This window comes from Hyaena hyaena, unplaced genomic scaffold (assembly GCF_003009895.1).
Source record: "Hyaena hyaena isolate Hyena2069 unplaced genomic scaffold, ASM300989v1 scaffold_164, whole genome shotgun sequence".
NCBI lineage: Eukaryota > Metazoa > Chordata > Mammalia > Carnivora > Hyaenidae > Hyaena > Hyaena hyaena.
In genome coordinates, this window is record NW_024080796.1 from 528,750 (window position 1) to 550,560 (window position 21,811).

The following is a 21,811-nucleotide window of genomic DNA, read 5'->3' on the forward strand; positions in this document are numbered from 1 at the left end:
CCTCTTCTGACCTCGCAGTACTGTTTATAATTACAATTTCTAAAGGACTATACTTAGGGACCCCTGCTGTCTCAGTTACTACAGCATGCAACTCCTGATCTCAGCATTGTGAGTTCGAGCCCCATGTTGGGTGTGGAGATGACTTAAAAATAAGATCTTTAAAAATAGAGAGAGAGAGAGAGAGAGAGAGAGAGGAAGGAAGGAAGGAAGGAAGGAAGGAACGAACGAACGAACGAACAGAAACCTACCAACTGTTAAAAGGAAATCCTAGAGTTCACCCTAACAAGGTAAATGCCACGTATCCCTAACATCTTAATTTAAACTTCTCAAAAATCTCTACATGTCCAACCCATCTTCCTTTATCTTGTCCACAATCTCAAATAACAAGTTACCCTTTCTCCTTTATAAGGTTAAAGCAATACTTCTAATTCAACCTCCCTACTTCCTCTCTGCAACTTTGTTCTATGGATTATTCCCTATTTCTCAGATCTTCAAGGACTCCTGCCAGGTCCGTGCTATCAAAAAACTTTAATATCCCTAAGCCTGCTATCACCAAGAGAATTATATTTCTCCTAACCACAAATCTTACAACATTGCATACACTTCATACCACCACCTCTTGGTCTAATTTAGACTAACTCTCCACCCATCTCTCAACTATACTTGCTCCAAGTCTTCCTAACCAAATCCAATGGCCTTTTCTCAGTCCTTATTCTTTTTTTTTTTTTTTTCCAGTTTTTGGGTTTATTTATCTACCTTTCTTTTCTTTTTTTTTTACAAATAGTTTACTGTCAAATTAGTTTCCACATAACACCCAGTGCTCATTCCCACAAGTGCCCTCCTCCATGCCCATCCCCCCATCTCAGTCCTCATTCTTGAACTCTATTTAGCATTCAACAATGTTGACCATATCCCTACCTATACAGAATGTTCTCCTTATATATACTATACTGTTATTCCTATTTTTCTGGTCATGCTTCATCTGCCTTTTAGTTTAAAATCTTCCCTCCACTTCTCAAATTTGGATATCCCCAAAATTCTCTATTGTTCCTGAAATGCAAAAGTGTAGTAGAGAAAGCCAAGTTCATCTGGTCAACAAAGCAACTCTATTCAGGAAATTATTAAATCATCATCTCCACCCTAACCTTCACTATTACACCTATAACCTCTTGTTGGCTATCTCTTCTAGCCATTAAATTAAATTCATCGTCTGCCCCCCAATCCACCAAAAACAAAACAAAACTTCAAGAGTCAACAGTACCACCATTTTTCTTATCTCACTGGTACACTATGGAACCCTTTTTGACACCTTCCTTCTCCCCCAGTCTGCCAATTACTATCTTGCTGATCCTTCTTTAGGATGTCCTTAAATCTGTTTCTTTTCCATTTTTAGAACCACTATCCTAAACTACTTTAATAGTAAATGATCTCAACTCTCCCAACTCTTTTCCACTTCCAATACTTCTACTGTATCTCATTCAAAAACGTTTTGGATTTCCTTTGCCTAAAATAAAAAGCCTCAATACTTCAGGCCACCACCGGGTGACTTCTACCTATGACCCTAACTTACTTTCATAGTCTCTGGATCATACAAACTGGTTTTTAACACACTGACTGTGAGTACATCATATTACATCACCACAGTGTATTCATTTTCCTGCCTACTCCATACTTCTCTCTCATTATCCCAGCAAGCAAGTTCTTCAAGACCAGATTCAGATCTTATCTAATCAATCACTCTTTCCTATTGTCTTAGCTTTCCTTCTTTAAGCCCTTACAGTCTTTACCATTTATTTGATATTAGCATTTTTAAAAATATATTTACTACTACCCCTTGTCAACAGCAGCAATATCTTAAACTAAGTTTATCCTCAATCCCTGGCAGAGTTCACTGCCTGACAATAAAATGGTAAACATATCTACTAATATCTAATAGGTATTTTCCAGAACCTGTACTAATATCTAAAAGGTATTTTCCAGAACCAATATATCTGCCATAAACCCAAAAGGATTTTACATTAAGTACTGGCCGAGTGCTCACAAATGCCATTACTTACCTATTGACTTGTCCAAAGTCTAGTAAAGTTTACCTCATACTGCTAAACTCTGGCTAGCTCTCAACTTAAGCAAGACAATGGAGAACATCCTCTCTTAAGGACTCATTCTGAGCATAAGGTGACCACAGACGAAAAAAAAAAAAAAGACAAAAAAACCATCTCCTGTTAAATTACCATACTCATGTCATCAGCTAATCCCCATCAGTTTATCCCACTCTCTCACAAAGATCCTGCTGGCATTATTCACTTGTGCCTATAAGAAAAAGCCTTTTAGGGGTGCCTGGGTGGCTCAGTCGGTTGAACTGTCCGACTTCGGCTCAGTTCATGATCTCACGGGTCATAAGATGGAGCCCCACACTGGGGGAGCATGAGCCCCACTCTGGATGAGCACTGGGGGAGCACAAGCCCTGTTTTGGGTGGGCCCTGCTTCTCTGTCTCCTCTCCCTGCCCCTCACTCACTCACACCCTCTCATAAATAAATACAGTTCTAATAATGATATGGTGAAGTTAATAACCAGTATCAATAAAACTGTGAGCAGTGCCATTCAAGTAGCCTCTTAATAGAACCCCACTGGGGAGACACACTCAACAAAACTTCTCTGATGCTTAATCTTCATAACAAAAACAATGAAGTCATCATATTTGCATATAATATTTTGTATTTTAAAGAACAGTTTAACACCCATGATTCCATTTGGTTTCCAAGTCCTCCCTGTGAGGGTTTTGAGTCAGGTGTCTCTACCTCACTGGTAATTAAGAGAATTAAGACACAAAGAAGTGTCCTATCCACAATCACAGAGCCAGTCAGTAAGGAACCCAAAGTTCTTCTAGGTTCTATATTTTCTTACAAAAATCTGCTCATTCTGACACCTACCGACAGTGCTTTCCCATTAACAGAATTCTACTTTTCCAGAATAATGCCAAAAATGCCAATAGAATACAGTTATACACATTATGATGACAATGACAGCAGCATGCTTAGTGCTTTACATGTAGTCTCTAATTTTTACAACAACCTGTAAGGTAGGTGGTATCATTATGCCAATTTTACAGATGAAGAAACCAAGAATCAGTGATGTTAACTACCTAACTCAAGACCATCCAAATAATAAGTTTATGATGTGGAGAACAAATTGAACCCCAGGTCTGATTCCAAAGCTGGACTCCAAACAACAACCCAAATTTCCTCAGGTCTCGGTGCCTAAGGCTCTCAGCTACCTCTCGTGTAGTCAGTACAAGTCAAACCTGATATAAGCTTAGTGTGCACTAGTTGTTTCAATGAATCCTTCGTAATCTTTTTTAAAAAAACTTTTATTTATGCAGAGCAAGAAAACTGAAGCATAGATAACACACGTTATATTACTTCCAGGTGTACGACATGATGATTTCAAAAGTCTACGCCATGCTCATCACAAGCGTAGTCACCATCACTACAAAACGCCATAATACTTTAATGTATGTTTTTCAACGCAACATATGTGTTATATGTATATAAAATACTTTGCTACCTCCAAATGGTATTACCAATTATAATTTTAGATTATAAAATCCACTAAATGAATTCTATACTAATTGCCTTAAAAGTACATAATTGTTCATATAAGTTGAATATTCCTAAGATTCCCAAAATTTAAGGAAATTAAACTTCCTTTACTTTCGAAAGTATTTTTTATAGAAACTATCCCACGTATTTTAAGAATCCAAGGTAACACATATTTAAGTAAATCTTTGGCAAATGAGACTAGTTCAATATTGATGGTATAATAAAAACAGCTATGTCTTCTGAGTTACAGACATAAAATTAAGACAGAATATATTTTTATCCTACCTGGATATGTTCTTCCTAAACTTTTATAGGTTTACTAACAGAATAAACTAGCTTTACATATAAATTTGTATTTAGCCAAGTTGTTCTGACAAATATTATTTCAGTTAGTAACTACTAACTGGTTTGTAATAAACCAACCTGAAGATAGTTTACAAAATATTTTCTTTATTTAAAACATAAAAACTATGCTGGGGCACCTGGATAGCTCAGTTGGTTAAGCATCCAACTTCCGCTCAGGTCATGACCTCACGGTTTGTGGGTTGGAGCCCAGCACAAGGCTCTGTGCTGACAGGTCAGAGTCTGGAGCCTGCTTCAGATTCTATGTCTCCCTTTCTCTCTGTCCCTACCCTGTTCACACTCTCTCTCTCAAAAATAAACATTAAAAAATTTTTTTATAAAAAGTAAGAACTATGCTAAGTTAATTCACCAATATTTATTAAATACCAAGGTCATTTCTATAAGATAGAATAAAGCATAAGTATTTCAAGTTTATATATATTTTTTACCCCTTACTTTGAGGGTACCAAGCAGCTATATATATATTTTTGAGTTTACTTATAAGCATATTTATTTTTGCCACATTGAGAACTGTATGGCTATAAAAAGTTGTAAGATATATATTCATAACCTCTGCCAGTCTACTGCAAAATGACGGTGCATGACGGTTCAGTTATCCAACTCTATAAAATAGCAGTTATTATTAAGTCATAATCTTATATTTATTTTTTAATGTTTATTTATTTTTCACAGAGTGAGCAAGGGTGCACAGGGGATGGACAGAGAGAGAGAGGGAGAGAATCTCAAGCAGGCCCCAATCTGTCAGCTCAAAGCCCAACACAGGGCTTGATCTCATGATCCATGAGATCATGACCCGAGCCAAAATCAAGAGTTGGTCACTTAAACAACTGAGTCACCGAGGTGCCCCCATACTCTTATATTTAAATGAGATTGTACTAGGGAGAAAAAGTGACAGAAAAGAACAACTTTGTATACAGGTGTGCAGGATGTGTTTTTATTAAGGAAAAAGAAAATAGTCCCAAAGTAAAATGACTAATTGTTCCAGAAGAGAAAGAGGAAAATGCAAGACAACATCTGAATGGAAACAAAAAGTTATAAAAAGTTTATGAAAAAGAACTTTTTTTTGTTGTGGTCAAAACTGGCTAAGATTTGGGGCGCCTGGGTGGCTTAGTCGGTTAAGCGTCCGACTTTCGCTTAGGTCATGATCTCGCGGTTCGTGGGTTCGAGCCCCGCATCGAGCTCTGTGCTGACTGCCAGCTCAGAGCCTGAAGCCTGTTTCAGTCTGTGACTCCCTCTCTCTCTGACCCTCCCCTGCTCACGCTGTCTCTCTCTCTCTCTCCTAGAAATAAATAAAACAATAAAAAAAAAATTTTTTTTTTAAAAAAACTGGCTAAGATTTGATGGGTTTATTTGTAACATTTTCAAAAAGTGCTTTAGTATCAAATATTGTTACTTGCAGAAAAATAAAATTCAGTCTATTAAAATGACAAAATTTTCTTGGGTTATTGGTCTGCTCTTAATAAAAACAAAACAAGACTATAAAATACAAAAAACAAAGGGGCCTGGATGGCTTAGTCAGTAGCACGTGTGATTCTTGATCTCAGGGTCAGGAGTTCAAGCCCCACATTGGGCATGGAACCTACTTTAAATAAATACATTTTATAAAGATATATATACATAGAACAAGCTGGTGGTTGCCAGAGAGAAGGTGGATGGGAGAATGAGAAAAAAATGAAGAACATTAAGAGATACAAACCTCTAAATAAATTTATAAAATAAGTAAGTCACAGAGATGACAAGTACAGCATAGGGAATATAGCCAATAATATTGTAGTAACAATGTTCAGTGAAAGAGGTGACGACACTTAGCATGGTAATAAGCACTGAGTAATGTACACAATTGTCAAATCATTATGCTATATACCTGAAACTAATATAACACGGCATGGCAATTATCCTTCAATACTAAATTTTTCCTCCAAGTTCAATCCAAGATTCCTTATAAAAATGTTCAGCAAAGCAAACTTATTATAAGGCCTGTACCTACACAAATAATCAGGTCAAATCTAATGATATCAACTTCACAATGACTCTTCTTCTACCCTGTTATGGACTGAATGTTTGTGTCTCCGAAAACTCTTATGTTGAAACCTTACCCCACTATGTAAAGGTATTAGGAGATGAGGCCTTTGGGGACTAATTAGGATTACACAAAGTCATAAGGGTGGAGTCCTCATGAATGGGATTAGTACTCTTTCAAGAGTTGAGAGCTTGTTTCCTCTCTCTGCTATCCACCATGTGAGGATACAGAGAGGTCAGTAGTCTGCAATCCATAGATGATCCTCAACCAGAAACTGATCATGTTGGCACCTTGATCTTGGACTTTCAGCCTCCAGAACCATGAGAAATAAATTTCTGTTGTTTATAAGCCACCCAAACTATACTATTTTTGTTATAGCAAAAAGCTGCAAGCCTTAGCGGACTAAAACATATCCGTAACAGCGAAAAACTCTGTTTTGAACAGGGGGACTAATCAAGTGCTCACAAATGCTCATTACTTAATCCACTGACTTGACTTGATCAAACTTTAGTCAGGCTTTTCCCCTTTCCCACAAGCCCCTAGACTTTGGCTTGCCTTAAGTTTAAGTAGATGCGGGGGCGCCTGGGTGGCTTAGTCCGTTAAGTGTCCGACTTTCGCTTAGGTCATGATCTCGCGGTTCGTGGGTTCGAGCCCTGCGTCGGGCTCTGTGCTGCCTGCCAGCTGAGAGCCTGGAGCCTGTTTCAGTCTGTGACTCCCTCTCTCTCTGACCCTCCCCTGCTCACGCTGTCTCTCTCTCTCTCCCCTAGAAATAAATTTTTTTAAAAAATTTAAAAAAAAAAAAAAAAAAAAAAGTAGATGCATAACTTCCTCTCTTAACAGCTCATTCTATGCATCTACTGACCAAAGGGGGAAAACAAATCCAGTTAAACTATCCTGATCACACAATCTGCTCACCGCACCCATGTACTCACCTCTTTACAAAGCTCCTACTGGCCCTGCTTATCCTTCTCTGTAAAAGTTTTTTTCTGTTTGATTTGAGACACTTGGAGATCTTTTAGTCAAAGCATTCTCCCTATTGTAATAATCTTTTCAAATAGTCTCTCCTTACCTAAATCAGGACCAGTTTTATTTAACACTATTATGACCATCCACCTATTGCAAACTCTAAAACAAAACTGACATTTATTTTCCTCTATTAAAAATGACTGGCATAGGGGCACCTAGGTGGCTCAGTCAGTTAAGCACCCAATTTCAACTCAGGTCATGATCTCATGGCCTGTGAGTTCGAGCCCCATGTCAGGCTCTGCGCTGACAGCTCAGACCCTGGGGCCTGCTTCAGATTCTGTCTCTCCCTCTCTGCCCCTCTGTCACGTGTGCGGTCTCTCTCTCTCAGATACAAATAAACATTTAAAAAATTTTCTTAATGACTGGTATCATTTTCAAAACTGTAATAAGGCCCAGGCAAAATCAGGTACATACAGAAAGCACTGCATGTTAAATTACTGTCCAGAGTACCAGCAATCTGGCCTTACATTAATCATTCACCTTTCTCCTTCATAAAATGAAGAATTTGGGCCAGTTAATTTCTAATATCCTTCTATCCTATTAATCTAACATGAATTTGGCAAAAAAAGTTCAACTGAGATAGCGTTCTCTCTACTGCTGGTGAACTATTGAGTCCTTCTCCAGCAGAAAAAGAGGAACTTAGACATTTTTTAATGTCTATTTCTATAACTTCAGAAAGAGATTTCAGTAATCATTTCTCAAGATACAGATCCCAATGATCAAAACCACACTCAATTGAAAATACTTCACATATCCATACAATGGAATATTATTCAGCCATAAAAAAGAAGTACTGATACATGCTATAAACATGAATGAACCTTGAAAACATTATGTTAAGTGAAAGCCAGGCACCAAAGGCTACATGTTATACGATTCCTTTTATATGAAATATTCAGAATTGGCAAATCCACAGAGACAGAAAAGTAGATTACTCATTACCAGAGGCTGGGGGAAAGGGGAAATGCAAAATGACTACTAAGGGGTATGGAGTTACTTTCTGGGGTGATGAAATGTTATGGGATTAGACAGTGGTGACAGCTGTACAAACCTGTGAATATACTAGAAACCACTGAACTGGACACTTTAAAATGGAGAACTTTATGTGAAGTATATCTTTAAAAAAAAAAAAAAAACAGGATTAAAAAGTACTTTAGTATGCTTATATTACCAATGAAAGAGTTATATCCTAAAACCAGACAACATATTACATAATCCATATTTCAAATTCAGTCTCCAATATAAACATGCTGATTTATTTGAATAGTTTTTCAGAAACACACTGCTGATTTATTTCTGATTAGTTTCTCAGATAGAAACACACTGATTTATTTCTGATTAAGTTTTCTCTACCTCATTTGTGCTAAAAAAATTACAGTAGCTACAAATTTATACCATGTCTAATAAATGATTTGAGACAAAACACAAAATGAAGCTCCAAACAGACTGTATAAATGCCATAAAAACTCACATCTTTTTATACTGCTTTAAATGTAAAATTTAGAATACCTAATACAGGCAAAGCTCTGGTACATGGTAGTACTGAAGGAAAAAAATATCTATTCCTGAAACACTTTATATCTAACAAAGAGCTGTTGTCTTCACTGACATAAATCAAGAAACCTACAAATAAAGACCATATAATGTGTAGCTAAGAGTTCACGTTAATGAAGTTCAGATGTTAGCTTTCCCAGACTTGCAAAATACAGAATCTTTAAACTGGATATATGGATACACTTAAATTCCATCTCCCAGTAAAGCTGGACAATAATGAGAAAGACTCCTATCCCTATATCCTGTGACTCTGGTCTAGGAATGATCAAGTCTAGGATGATAAATGGTCTAGGATGACTAACCAAGACCACTGAGAAAATGGCTTCCTGGACAAACATATATAATTTGATAAAGGTACCATTTTCCAGTAACTGAGTGACTATTTTCTTGAAAAACATGACTAATGCAAATCATATTCACCTCTATATTTTTATTTTTACTGAAAACGTAATCAATAACTTTAGGCCTAATGTCAATTTATAACTTAAAAGTTCACTTAATTAATAAATTTTTTCACCTAAAAATGTGATTTCACTTTGCATCCCCAATCTCCTGCCCAAGTAAGATATCACAGAAACAAAAATTAGCAAGTTACATTACAGCTAAAAGGATCACAGTATTGAAGTACCACTAATTTTCAATAGAGCCCAGACACATTTTAATATTTTCTAGTCTCACATCTGAGTATCTTGAACCTTTTGTGAGGATAGTCAACTGCCACAAATAACACAGCTGAGAAACAAAGTGTGTGCTAATAATTTCAAATAACACTGTTTTCCTCATATTTATTACAAAGTATATTTTAAATTAGTAATTCCAAGGGGAAATATCCTATTCTTAGGTTACCTGGTTTACGTAATTTCAAAGTTATTCACATGGAGTGGTGTTCTATTCATTAAGGTAAGGCTCATTTTACAGAAGATACATAAAAACTCTCATATGAAGAGCAAAACATGGAGGCGCCTGAGTGGCTCAGTTAAGCATCTACCTTGGGCTCAGGTCATGATCTCATGGTTCGTGAGCTCAAGCCCCATGTGGGCCTCTATGCTGTCTGCAAAGAGACCGCTTTAGATCCTCTATCTCCTCCCCCCTCCCCAACTTGCACGTGCATGCATGCGTTTTCTCTCAAAAATAATAAAAATAAATATACTTTTTTAAAAACAGTAAAACATACAAAGCAAGGCTCATTTTACAGAAAGTACATTAGAAACTTTCACATGAAAAGTGAAACATGCAATGACAACTCAGTATAGCATTTACCCATCCTGCAGAGAGAAGTCCATGACAGTAATTTTAAAATGTTGTTAACAAAACAATAGAATAAAATAAAAATTTCTTGGAGCACCTGGATGGCTCAATTAAGCGGCCAACTTTTGATTTCAGCTCAGGTCATGATCTCACCATTTCTGGGTTCAAGCCCCCATCGGACTCTACACTGACGGCACAGTGGCTGCTTGGGATTCTCTCTCCCTCTCTTCTGCCCTTCCCATGCCTGTAGTCTATCTCTCTTTCTCTCAAAAGAAATAAACATTTTTTTAAATTTTCTCAATGTTTTGATAAAATACTTTGCCCATATTTAACTCTTAAACCGTAAGTATCACAATCAACTGCACTATTTATCCTCTACTTTATCTAAAATAGTCACCTGAAACAGTGTTAAGTAAAGCTGCAATCCTTTAGAAGGTAAAGTAAATTTAATAGATAGTGGCCATCTTCATTATATAAAAACCTTAAAAAAATTTTTTTAATAAAATAAAATAAATCAGAAGTGGGGCGCCTGGCTGGCTCAGACAGTAGAGCACGCTCTTGATCTCGGGGTCACGAGTCTGAGTCCCATGTTGGGGGTAGAAAATATTTTAAAAAATAAATAAAAACTTAAAGAAGAAAATATCAGAAATAAAGGTATTTCATGCAGTTTTTGTATCAGTTGCAAAAGAGTCAAAAAAGTTCAAAAACCACTGGCCTAAAATTACTGACTCCCCAAACAGTGCCTGGCACTTAAATGTTTTACTAGTCTTTCTTGAAAATTAATGTTTCTTTTATTTTAGCCATCTTAATATCAGCAACCATTTATTCAAAGTCTACTACTGACTGTGCACCATACTCTCCCTCTGCAAATATCCCATCATTTCTCGTAGAAATCTTATAAGGTGTTTACTCCTACTTAACAGGAGAGGAAACTAAAACTAAGTAACTTGTCCAAGGCTACATAAAGTAGCAGAATATCTGAACTTGGTTTATCCACAAAGCCTCTATCTTCCTGCCCCTCTTTATATCTTCTCTGAGTATAACCTTGCAATGAAGTTTCCGTGATGAAATTAAATTTTCAAGAGTATCTACCAATGACCTAACTAGGTTATTGTGTTACTTATTTTTCCAATCTGCTCAAATTATAAGCTCACATAAAATATTTTCATTTATATACCCTCCACAGAATCTTCTTTGATATTCAAAAGAGTCTATTCTGAGAGCCAAACCATATATAACTATATAGAAACAAGATTTCACTACAGCAAATGGAAAAACCTCCAATTAAAGCAAAACAGGGGCGCCTGGGTGGTTCAGCTGGTTAAGCATCCAACTCTGGACTTCAGCTCAGGTCATGAACTCACAGTTCATGAGTTCAAGCCCCACATCGGGCTGTGCACTAACAGCACAGAGCCTACTTGGGATTCTCTCTCTCCGCCCCTCCCGTTTGTGCCTGCATGCGTGCGCATGCTCTCTCTCAAAATAAACAAACTTTAAAAAAAAGGGCAAACAAAAAAGTCTCTAAAAAACCAAACCTATGGGAAAAATCTGTTAGGCCTCAAATAACAAAGAGCTGAAACCTTACTCATAACCAATCAAATTATTCCTTAGCCAGATGAGCAAACCTAAAGCCAAGTGAGTAGGAATGAAAGTATCAGATTTAACTATATGAAATTATCATCGAGTATCAGTCAGATTAGGGGTGCTTGGGCAGCTCAGTTGGTTAAGCGTCATCTCTTGACTTCAGCTCAGGTCATGATCTCATGGTCTGTGGGTTCAAGCCCCACACTGGGCACTGCACTGGCAGCGCAAATCCTGCTTGGGATTCTCTCCCTCTCTCTCTGCCCCTCCCCTGCTCAGGTATGCTCGCTCTCTCTCTCTCTCTCTCTCTGAAAATAAACTTTACAAAAAGGTATCAATCAATCAACCTAATGCTCAAAAGGTCATCCAGTCTAGCTCTCTTCAGGTGTGTTGCTTAGATCAAAGGTTCAGCAGAATGTTAAAAGGATTTATGGAAAAAAATACTATCAAGCTTGGAAAATAATGAGTTAAAATTAAAATTGGTCTCTTCACATTCCCTCAGAGATCTTAACATGTGCAGGTGAATTATGCATCTCTGTATACCCAATGAAAATAAGGTATACAGAGATTAAATGACTTATCCAAGGTCACAACACAGCTAGCTAATGGCAAACTTAGAAAGAGAACCTAATTCTCCTGATACCCACTCCAAAATTCACTCTACCTCCTCAAGATTTTGTTAAACTTGCTATTAAAGAAAAAGCTTTTCCAAGGACCACTTCTACAAAATATAAGATAGAAAACACTAGTGACTTGTTTGTACAGTGTTTACCACCATCTCACCAAAACTAATAATATTTTCTAAAAAACTAAGTAGCAAGAAATTTTTATGAAACAACAAAACTTCCCCAACATAAGTTGGGACATTGTATTTACCGATTATACACACAATGGTATTCTAACATTTATATTCATATAAAGATATCTGCTCTAGAAAATCAGATATATAATCTTTTCTGATCAGTACCTGGATGGAACTGAGAGAGCACTAAGGATGGCAACGGAAGTTGTGAGGTCCATCAGAACATGGACATAGCTATTTTGCTCACCACTGTACCATCAGAGCCTGATATAGAGTAGGCAGGTATTCCCATATGTATTTGCTAAAGGAATGAACAAATCCTTATCATTAATAAATCCTACCAATAAATCCTTACCATCCCTCTACCATTAATTAGCTGTAGGAGCTTGATCAAATCACAATCTCTTTGATTCTGAGTATCCCCACTTGCAAAGGAAGCAGTTAGACCAGATCAAGATCTCTTCTATGCATAAGAATTTGTAAATCTTACACAAATTAGATCTTAAATTCCTGGCATTTGAGGATATGTCCACAATAAAAAATTATAACAAAAAATAAAATTAGCAAATCACCTGATATTCATCATTTCACTCAATATGCGCGTTTAACATGCAAATTAGATCAGTATTACTGCCTACATTTTACAGGTAAAGAAACAGACCCAAAGAAATTGACTGACTAGACCAGAACCATAAAGTTATTAAATAGAAAACCATGGACTTTGAACCCAAGACTTCAGTGCTGAAATCCCCAAATCTTTCCATGACACTTTGTCCTCAGATGATAGGGGTTAGGGATGCAACCCAGATGATGACGGCATTATTCCTTGGCTTTCAGCTACTGACTTAACAGCGCTACAGGACAAAAGGTCTCCTGAACTCTCTCATCATTCCATCATCCCAATATTAACTTCTCTTAACAACTCCTCTAAGGAAAAACAATTATCTTAAAGCAACAAGTTAATCACATTTTTCTCCTCAGAGTCCAAGGTTAACTCATGCCACCATTATAACAGAGAATGACATCATCAAGGAAAGAAGAGAATCTAAAATATGAATAAAAACATTTCACATCTAAAGACTATATTTTAGTTCACATCATATGTACTCACAGTCCAGTACTGCTGTTAAATTCAAAGACCACCTTATACCATTATGATGCTACATTAAGACGCAAGGTCTGCTTTAGGAAATTTGCTAGTAGAAATGAGGCAGTTTAAACCATTAACTCTTTGAGGCCTGGTTACATAACACCAAACTTCTAGTTAATACTTCATGTACAATTTCTCTAAACTCCAGTGAGGAACAAACCCAACTCGAGGCTCAAAGTTGGTGTTAAACCAATGGCATTTACGTCACACCCTTACCCTCCAAGAAATACAACCGGGCAACCAGAAGCATCCCAGGTTATGGACTTAAATTTCCCCAAGACCTTAACCAATCAGCTGACTCTCACATTTAACTACTAACTTTCTGTCTTAAAATATATGCACATTTTCAAATACGTTTCTCACAACTAGAGCAAAATCCCCTTTCAGCAAAGAGTATACGATAATGGAATACACATAACTTAGTAAGCCTCTCAAGTACACAACACTGCATTAAATTCCCTGCCAGGAAAATTAAGCGAGCACTCTCTTTCTGGGGTGACATGTGAAAACAGTTTGGAATATGCTGACAGTGAGTCATAATTATTAAGTATAAGTACATATAACGTGCAGACGTAATAATCCTGCAAAAGAGTAACTACGGAAAAAAAATTCCTTCCCCCCCCCCCTCAAAAAAAGGTCAATCGTATTCATCCAACACAAACATACACACACAGCATATTGGGCTCATCTGCACCAGATCGTGAGTTACTATGGTGCCCTGTAAACTTCAAGTTTTGGAGGCTTAACAAAAGTTTAGCTTGTTAAATGAAGGGCTCAACATCTCCAGGGACTCAAGAGGTCCTACACCTGAAAAGAATGTACCATGAGCACGTGAGAATTTTAACAAAACCAAAGCCACAGCCACTGCAACGATCTGAACGTAAATTCCTCTGCTGGTAAGAGCGCTCAACAGCACCAGACTCATCACCACTTTCACACTGATAAGTTTGAGACGAGCTGCTGAAATCTTGCGGGCCAATCAAAAACCTTAGTGAACTGTCACAAAATAAAAGTCACAGCGTGTGTGACAGCTTTCCAGGGCAATTCCAAAAACCACGGGGCCATCGAATTTATGCGATTCTCGGAGCAAAAGATCTAGGAGAGCCCCCGTTTTGGGGGGTTTTTGTTTGTTTCTTGGGTTTTTTTTTTTTTGTTTTGTTTTTACCGAAGTGCCAAGCAGTGCCCCGGGGGAGCGCAGCAAATGATAACTTCGGTCCCAGGACGGGCTCCTCGTCCCACGAGGATGACTCTTCTGCTTCGTGCCAACTGTACACTCGCAGGCTCCGAAAACAGGGGCAAGTCCTGAATACCAGGGGTTACAAGGGCAACGTTTCTATTTTCTTGTGGGCCAAGCTCGGAAGATCCCCGGCGCTGAAACGCTCGCCCTATGACCTCGGAGTCCCTTCCCAACTGTGCTCTCACCCGGGATCGTTAGAGCCCCGACGGCGGCCAATTACTAGCCGTAACAAGGCCTGGAAAAATAGCAAGAGGGCTCTGAAAGTTCACGTTCAGAGACACAGAAAAGGCGAGGGGCTTCGAGGGCGAAGAGCAACGCCGACGCATCTGCGGCTCCAACGTTTTCAAAGCCAAAATCCGTACAAAGCGCCTTCCCCCGGAGGGCTCCCGGCAGAAGGGGACGCACGGAGCCGCAGTCAGGGCGACAGGACGGAGCCCCGGGGGCTCACCGAGACGGGCAGCCCGGAGGAGGGTCCGGAGCCCCGGCGAGGGGTCCGCGTCGTGGCCGGCGCAGCGCACAGCCCCTTCTCCCGGGCCCCTTTCCCTCTCCTTCCCCACGACCAGGCCTCTCCCGGCTCCTCTTCCCCTTCGCCTCCCTCCCTCCCTCCCTCCCCCTCCCCCCAGACGCGCACACACACAAAACAAGGCCACCCCCCCCAAAACCCCACCAACTTTCCCGCTCCCCCCTCCCTTTCCCACCTCTCAGGAGCGCACAGAAACTGCAGGCCAGGAGGCTCCTCAGGACGGCCCCCATCTTCCCTTCTCGCGGTCTCTCCTCTCACCGGCGAGGGGCGGCCAGAAAAGGGGGAGGCGAGGAGCCGGGGCGGCCGCCGCAGCGGCAGGTCTGCACGCTCATGCTTCCCGGCTTTCCGGAGAGGGAGAGGGAGAGAAGAAAGAAAGGCGCACGTCACGGCTCCGCGCGCGCCGCCGCCGCCGCCGCCCTCTCTACCGCGCCGCTCCGCCGGGGGCTCGCGCGACGCCAGCGTCTGCTTCCATCCCGCCGCCTCCTCCGCCGGCGCCCCGCTTCCCCCGCGCAGTTCCTCATTCAGCCTCTTCCTCTCACGCAGCGGCGCAGGGATACCGCGGGCCCGCCGCCGCGCCGGGTCGCCGCGAAGGTCTCCCTGCGCGCGGGGAGCCCCTCCCTCGGCGCCGCCTCTCCTGCGGCCACGGAAGAAGGTGGGGGGCCGCGCGCGCGGCCTCTGCTCGGAGACCCCGGGAGATGTGCCAGGCGAGCGGAGGCGAGCTGGAGGGAAAAGGCCTCCCGCCGGCGCATTCCTAGGGGATTCTTTCCTGGGCCGGCCGCTGCGGCCCTCCCCGCGGAGGGCGTGAAGCGACGTCGAACAACATCGGCCCGGCGTGGTCGGGACTACTTTCTGCCGCTCGGCCGGGCCGCCGCCTGCTCCGCTCTTTGTGCGGCGGCCGCCGGCCGAGCCAGGTGGCGGTCCGGGCCCCCCGCTGCCCGGCCCCTGGGCCTGGGACGGACTGCAGCCGGCGCGCGGGGTCCGGCACCCGGGGGCGAGCTCGAGCTTGGGAGCTTGGAAATGGGTTTAAGCCGCATACACCCGCTCTAAACGTGGGTATGGTGAAGGATGTTCGAACGCCAGCTCCACGCAGAGATTTTCATTTGCTTGTGGCTTTCCAGAGTTACAGACCGTCCCCAGAAGTAGGTCCCACAAGGACTAAAGATTTCTAAGCGGCCAGGTGAAATTCCAAGATAGATGCGTCAGCACCTAAGACAGAGCAAAGGGACAATCGGTAATGACTGTGCCTGGGGTTTTACAAATTGCGTTTATAGGTAAATGTTTGGCTTTTTTTTTTTTTTTTTTTTAATGATCAGCTCGCAGCTTGAGGAAGAAAAGATTCACCAGAATGTCAGCCTGGTTTTGCACAGCCTCTGCTGGCGTAACGGCTCAGACATCCACCCCTGAAGAGAAGTGACAAGTTCAGCTGAGGGAACTCCAGCCGGAGTTCACCATAATGGAGCCCTCAGGTGAATTCTGTCCAGCTGTCACAGGCCCTTACCTGGGGGGGGGGGGGGGGAGGAGCAAGCGAGGAACTCCCACAACGTTACTAATACAAAAATTCCCCGTTAACTGCAAGACCTCCTGCGGATGCCTGAAACCGTGGATAGCCCCCAGCCCTTCGTGCCGTGTTTTTCCCTATGCATATATACCCACGAAGAGGTTAACAGCAATAACTAACCATGAAATAGAACAATTCCAACAATACACTGTAATAAAAGGTGACTATGGTGTCTCAAGCCATCTGACTGTACTGTCCTCCCTCTTCTCGGGATGATGTGAAATGATCAAATGTCTACGTGAAAGATGAAGGGAAGGGAAGTGATGCAAACTTTGTGACGAAGCCGTACGCTAGTCGTGTACCTCAGTGACACTGAAGTTCACTAAGGGTTTGCACGCACATTGTCGAATTGGGACACTCAAAACTAGCCTGGAGTGAGGCAGGATTTGTTACTTATTATCTTCATTGCACAGAGGAGGAAGATGAGGGGTTCGAGGACTTACCCAAGGTCATTCAAGCCCAGCCCAGGTCTTTCAACTCCAGACACTGCTTCTTCCAAGAAATTCGTGCTGAGCTTCTTCCAAGAAATTCGTGCTGAGCCAAGTGAGGCAGGGCTGTAAGCAGACAGAGGGCAGACTGCGTCAAATCACTTTCCCCGAGATTCACCTGAGAAAGTCTAGCTACCACCGATTTAAATTACCTTCTTCCAAGAACCATGTCAAGACTGCAGATTTTGCCTACTGGCCTCCTCAGAACAGATAACTGTGAACCAGGTTTTCCATCACTAGCCTAGAAAGTATATTCCTGAGAAGCTAGTGAGGCTTCTCACTAGAGAAGATGTAGTGGAGAAGAGAAAGCATGAGCTTTGGATCCAGACCCTACCAGTTACAACTATATAACTAGTTGTTATAGATCCAGACCCTACTAGTTACAACAGATACAACTAACGGCACAAAGATGTACACAATGTACACAACCCACTGCACCTCAGTTTTCTCATCTGTACAATGAGGATGATGCCTCCTTCAGGTTTGTAGTAAGGATTAAATTCAGTAATATATTAGACTGCCTGGGTGGCCCAGTTGGTTAAGCATCCAGCTTCGGCTCAGGTCACAATTTCACGGTTTGTGGCTTCAAGCACTGCATTGGGCTCAGTGCTGACAGCTCAGAGCCCGGGGCCTGCTTGCTTCAGATTCTGTGTCTCCCTCTCTCTCTGTCCCTCCGCCGCTCATTCTCTCTCTGTCTCTGTCTCTCTCTCTCTCTCTCTGTCTCTCTCTTTCTCTCAAGTAAATAAAAATTTTTTTAAATTTAAATAATATACACTATATTGATAAATAATAAATATATAATACATGCTCAGTAAATAATCATTTCCTTTCTCAACTTCAAGGTGAATGGTGTCAAAATAACTTGGAATCCTTGGAACAAATAGAAGAGGGGGGGAAATCACATGCTCAAAATGCGTATTGCAGGATCATTTATAATTGGAGGTAGATAACTGTGAACGTGATGAAAATTAACCTTCACTTAAATTCAGTGACAATTAAGCTTCACTTTCACAGGCCCCTTCCAAACCCCGGGAGGGGCCCTAACAAGGCATTCACAAAGTTTGCGGAAGTAAGGGTGTTTTTTGTACTCTTTTTCTGAAAACATCTCTCAAAATTGTCTAAGTTTCAGGTTCCCTAAAACCTGGCTATATTCCTACTTATAATAGGAAACCCCGGGTACAACATAAGTCTGTTCCCTACATAAGTAGGGAAAGGAAGTATCGTACAGTGATGAAAAGTGATGGTTCAGACGACCACACAACAGTGCTGGAAAATGTTTACAGTTAGTTAAACTTAAAACCATGTGAAAGTGCACTTACGTTTTCATTACAGATGGGTAAAATATAAACATAAGCATATATTATAAATATATATTTTTTATTTACCACATATTTGAACAAAGACCAAAACTAAATAGTAAGTACATTAAAACAGGTGCTAGGATGGTAAAGTAACATGAGATTTATTTTACTTTTTATTTCTTAAATTTCTGTTAATTTATTCTTCTGTTTTTTTTGCCCATTTTTTAAAGGGTACTTCAGTGAGAAATCTCCGTAGCTTAGGGTTAAACCCTAGCCTGGACATCATTCTCACTACTTAACTAATTTATTTTTTGCATTCATTCAAATGCCTATCAAATATTCAATGCCAGTCACTGTGTTATGTGTTGGGGCTGCAAAGATGAGATTCATCAAGGCCCCTGCCATCCAGAAGCTTACAACTGTGTTTGGAAACGCTAACTGATAAATCATTAAAATGTTGAAATTGCTATGGTGTAGATGTGCCGCATATCATTAAGGAACTCGAGGGTCTGCCTGAAGTGTTCGTCTGCCTGCACCATTTTAAAAAAGGAAAATAACCCTAGAGCTGAGGCTTGAAATTCAAGTCGGAGTTTGTCAGGCCAACAAGACTGACAAGGAATTCCAAGCAGAAGGGTAGCAGGTGCAGAGGCACTGAATTATTAGAGAGCTTGGCATGTTGGAGATTTGAAAGTAGATCCCTATAGCTGAAGCATAGGGTGCTTTTAGAGAATGTCAAAAAATGAGGCAGACCACTAAGTAGATATTGGATACATGAATAGATGTTTAAGTCATGATGAGTCTTAGATTTTACCTGTTGACAGTGGACTTCAAAGCATTTTTCTCATGGTAGAGGATTGATTTATTTACATGTTAAATAATTTCTCTGACTGCAGTGGATAATAGATATCCACTATTACGTGGATAATAGAAGGGAGGCAGGGTGAAAATTAGGAAGACCAAGGAGGAAGTTATTTTTAGCCTATGGAAGAGATGGTCAGAATTGCAACCCTGGGCATTGAAGAGATCATGGATTTGAGAATAATGGGGTGGAAACCACAGGGCTTGGGAACCTATCAGATGTGAATTGAGAGAAAAAGAGAAGTTGAGAAGTAGTCTAGGGTGAAATTCCAGGTTTCTAAGTTATGCACCCAAGTGAATGAGAGCCTCATTTACTAAGAAAAGAAATGCATACGGAGGATTTCAGAAGAGATGATAAGTTAAACAATGGGTCTTTTATATTGGTCCCAGCTGTAAAACTTCCAGCTGGAGATATCCAGTACACAGTTTGGATGGAGAAGTTTGGACTCAGGAAAGGAGTGGAAAATACAGCTATGTTCGGTGATGATTATGGAGTTTGTACACTACACAATCTAGGAATGTGCTGTAGAATATTGAATAGCGAATGAATAGCTACTACCACGATTTCCTGGAGGATGGCAGTAAGACGTCTGCAGGAAGGGAAGGCATTTTCTTAATTCAGGTGAAGTCAACTTTAGGCCACCTCACTGGTGGGCTGAGGGTAGAGATTATAGCTTTATAGCTGAAGCCGTAAACTTACTGAGGGGGAGCAGGGAGTATTCATTGTGGCTAGAAAAATGAGTCAGGGCAGATCCATGTGGAATACAAGTATTGAGGAATGAATAGAAGAAGAGAAGCTAGAGACAGAAACCAGAAGGGCACAGGCGGAAACTGGTTGAAGAGCTGTGGCGAGGGTAGGTGTGGACAATGATGGCGGATACGGGGTATGGTGGAGAAGTCGGCTATGAGAAGCACTGGAACAAGGCCGCTGTGGCTTATGACTTCCAGAAAGCTCATTGATGGGAACATACATTATGCCCACATTTTAGGAAGGCAATCTAGGAGTAAAATATACACAACTCTTGTTTTCTTATGTGGGGGGACAGGGGTGCGTGGACCCACGTGGGGGAGGGACAGAGAGAGAGGAAGAGAGACTCTTAAACAGGCTTCCCACCAGGCCAGGAGCCTGCACCAGGGCTTCATCTCAGGACCACGAGATTGTGACCCAAACCCAAATCGAGTCAATGCTTAGCTCACTGAACCAACCAGGTGGCCCATTATACACACCCTTTAAAAATTTTTTGTTTGTTTGTTGATTTTGTGTGTGAGAGAGAAAGAGAGCATGAGAGGTGGAGGGACAGAGAGGGGAGAATCCCAAACAGGCTCTGCACCACTAGCACAGAGCTCTCTGTGGGCCTCAAACTCAGGAACCCGTGAGATCATGACCTGAGACAAAATCAAGAGCCGGGCACTCAACTGACTGAGCCATTCACGTGTCCTTCAATATACACCTCTTTTAAAATAGAATCCCACCTCTTGGAATTTATCCAAAGAACAAAATTTCTAGAGATGTGTGTACATAGATATTCAGTACAACGTTGTAATGGAAAATGAACAAAACAAACCAAGCTGACAAATATGGTAGTTTTATATGGTTCAATCTAATGCATTCTAAAAAAAATCTGAATGCATTCAATAGAGAATAGTTGAATAAATAATGGTATATCCTTACTGTGGAATACTATACGGCTGTTAAAAAGAATTGTGTAGATTTAGATGTATTGATTTGGAAATGTAGCCTTGGTATACTATTAACTGAAGAACAAGTTAGGAAACAGTATGTTCTGTGTGATGGAATTGTTCTTTTTTTTTTTAATTTTTTTAATGTTTTATTTATTTCTAGGAGAGAGAGAGAGAGAGACAGCGTGAGCAGGGGAGGGTCAGAGAGAGAGGGAGTGACAGACTCTGAAACAGGCTCCAGGCTCTGAGCTGGCAGTCAGCACAGAGCCCGACGCGGGGCTCGAACCCACGAACCGCGAGATCATGACCTAAGTGAAAGTCGGACGCTCAACCGACTAAGCCACCCAGGCGCCCCTGGAATTGTTCTTTAGAAGAAAAGAAGGATGGGACACCTGGGTGGCTCAGTCAGTTGAGTGTCCGACTTCGGCTCAGGTCATGATCTCACGGTTCGTGGGCCCCGCGTCGGGCTCTGTGCTGACAGCTCAGAGCCTGGAGCCTGTTTCAGATTCTGTACCTCCCTCTCTCTCTGACCCTCCCCAGCTTATTCTTTTTTTTTATATTTTATTTTTTTTAATGTTTTAGTTATTTCTGAGAGACAGAGAGAGAAAGACAGCATGAGCAGGGGAGGGTCAGAAAGAAGGAGATACAGAATCAGAAGCAGGCTCCAGGCTCTGAGCTAGCTGTCAGCACAGAGCCTGACACGGGGCTCGATCCCACGAACCGTGAGATCATGACCTGAGCCGAAGTTGGACGCTTAACCGACTGAGCCACCCAGGCGCCCCTCTCCCCTGCTTATTCTCTCTCTCTCTCTCTCTCTCTCTC

The 21,811-nt window shown here is 41.2% G+C and overlaps 1 protein-coding gene and 1 long non-coding RNA gene across 4 annotated transcripts in view; one reads left to right on the forward strand and one right to left on the reverse strand.

Moving 5' to 3' along the window:
- Positions 1-15,526, reverse strand: part of LRP6 (LDL receptor related protein 6) — a 179,677-nt gene extending 164,151 nt beyond the window's left edge. For all 3 annotated transcript variants that reach the window (XR_005529788.1, XM_039239926.1, XM_039239925.1), the window contains exon 1: positions 15,280-15,526. Coding sequence is in view for 2 of the 3 variants with exons in the window: in XM_039239926.1 (XP_039095857.1) it covers positions 15,280-15,334 (55 nt within the window). In the remaining variant the exon portion in view is untranslated. The remainder of the gene's footprint in view (positions 1-15,279) is intronic.
- Positions 15,527-16,416: 890 nt separating this feature from the next.
- LOC120236878 lies at positions 16,417-16,844 on the forward strand. Its single transcript, XR_005529789.1, has 2 exons — positions 16,417-16,570; positions 16,681-16,844. It is a non-coding gene; the product is annotated as an uncharacterized LOC120236878 (long non-coding RNA).
- The last annotated feature ends 4,967 nt before the right edge of the window (positions 16,845-21,811 follow it).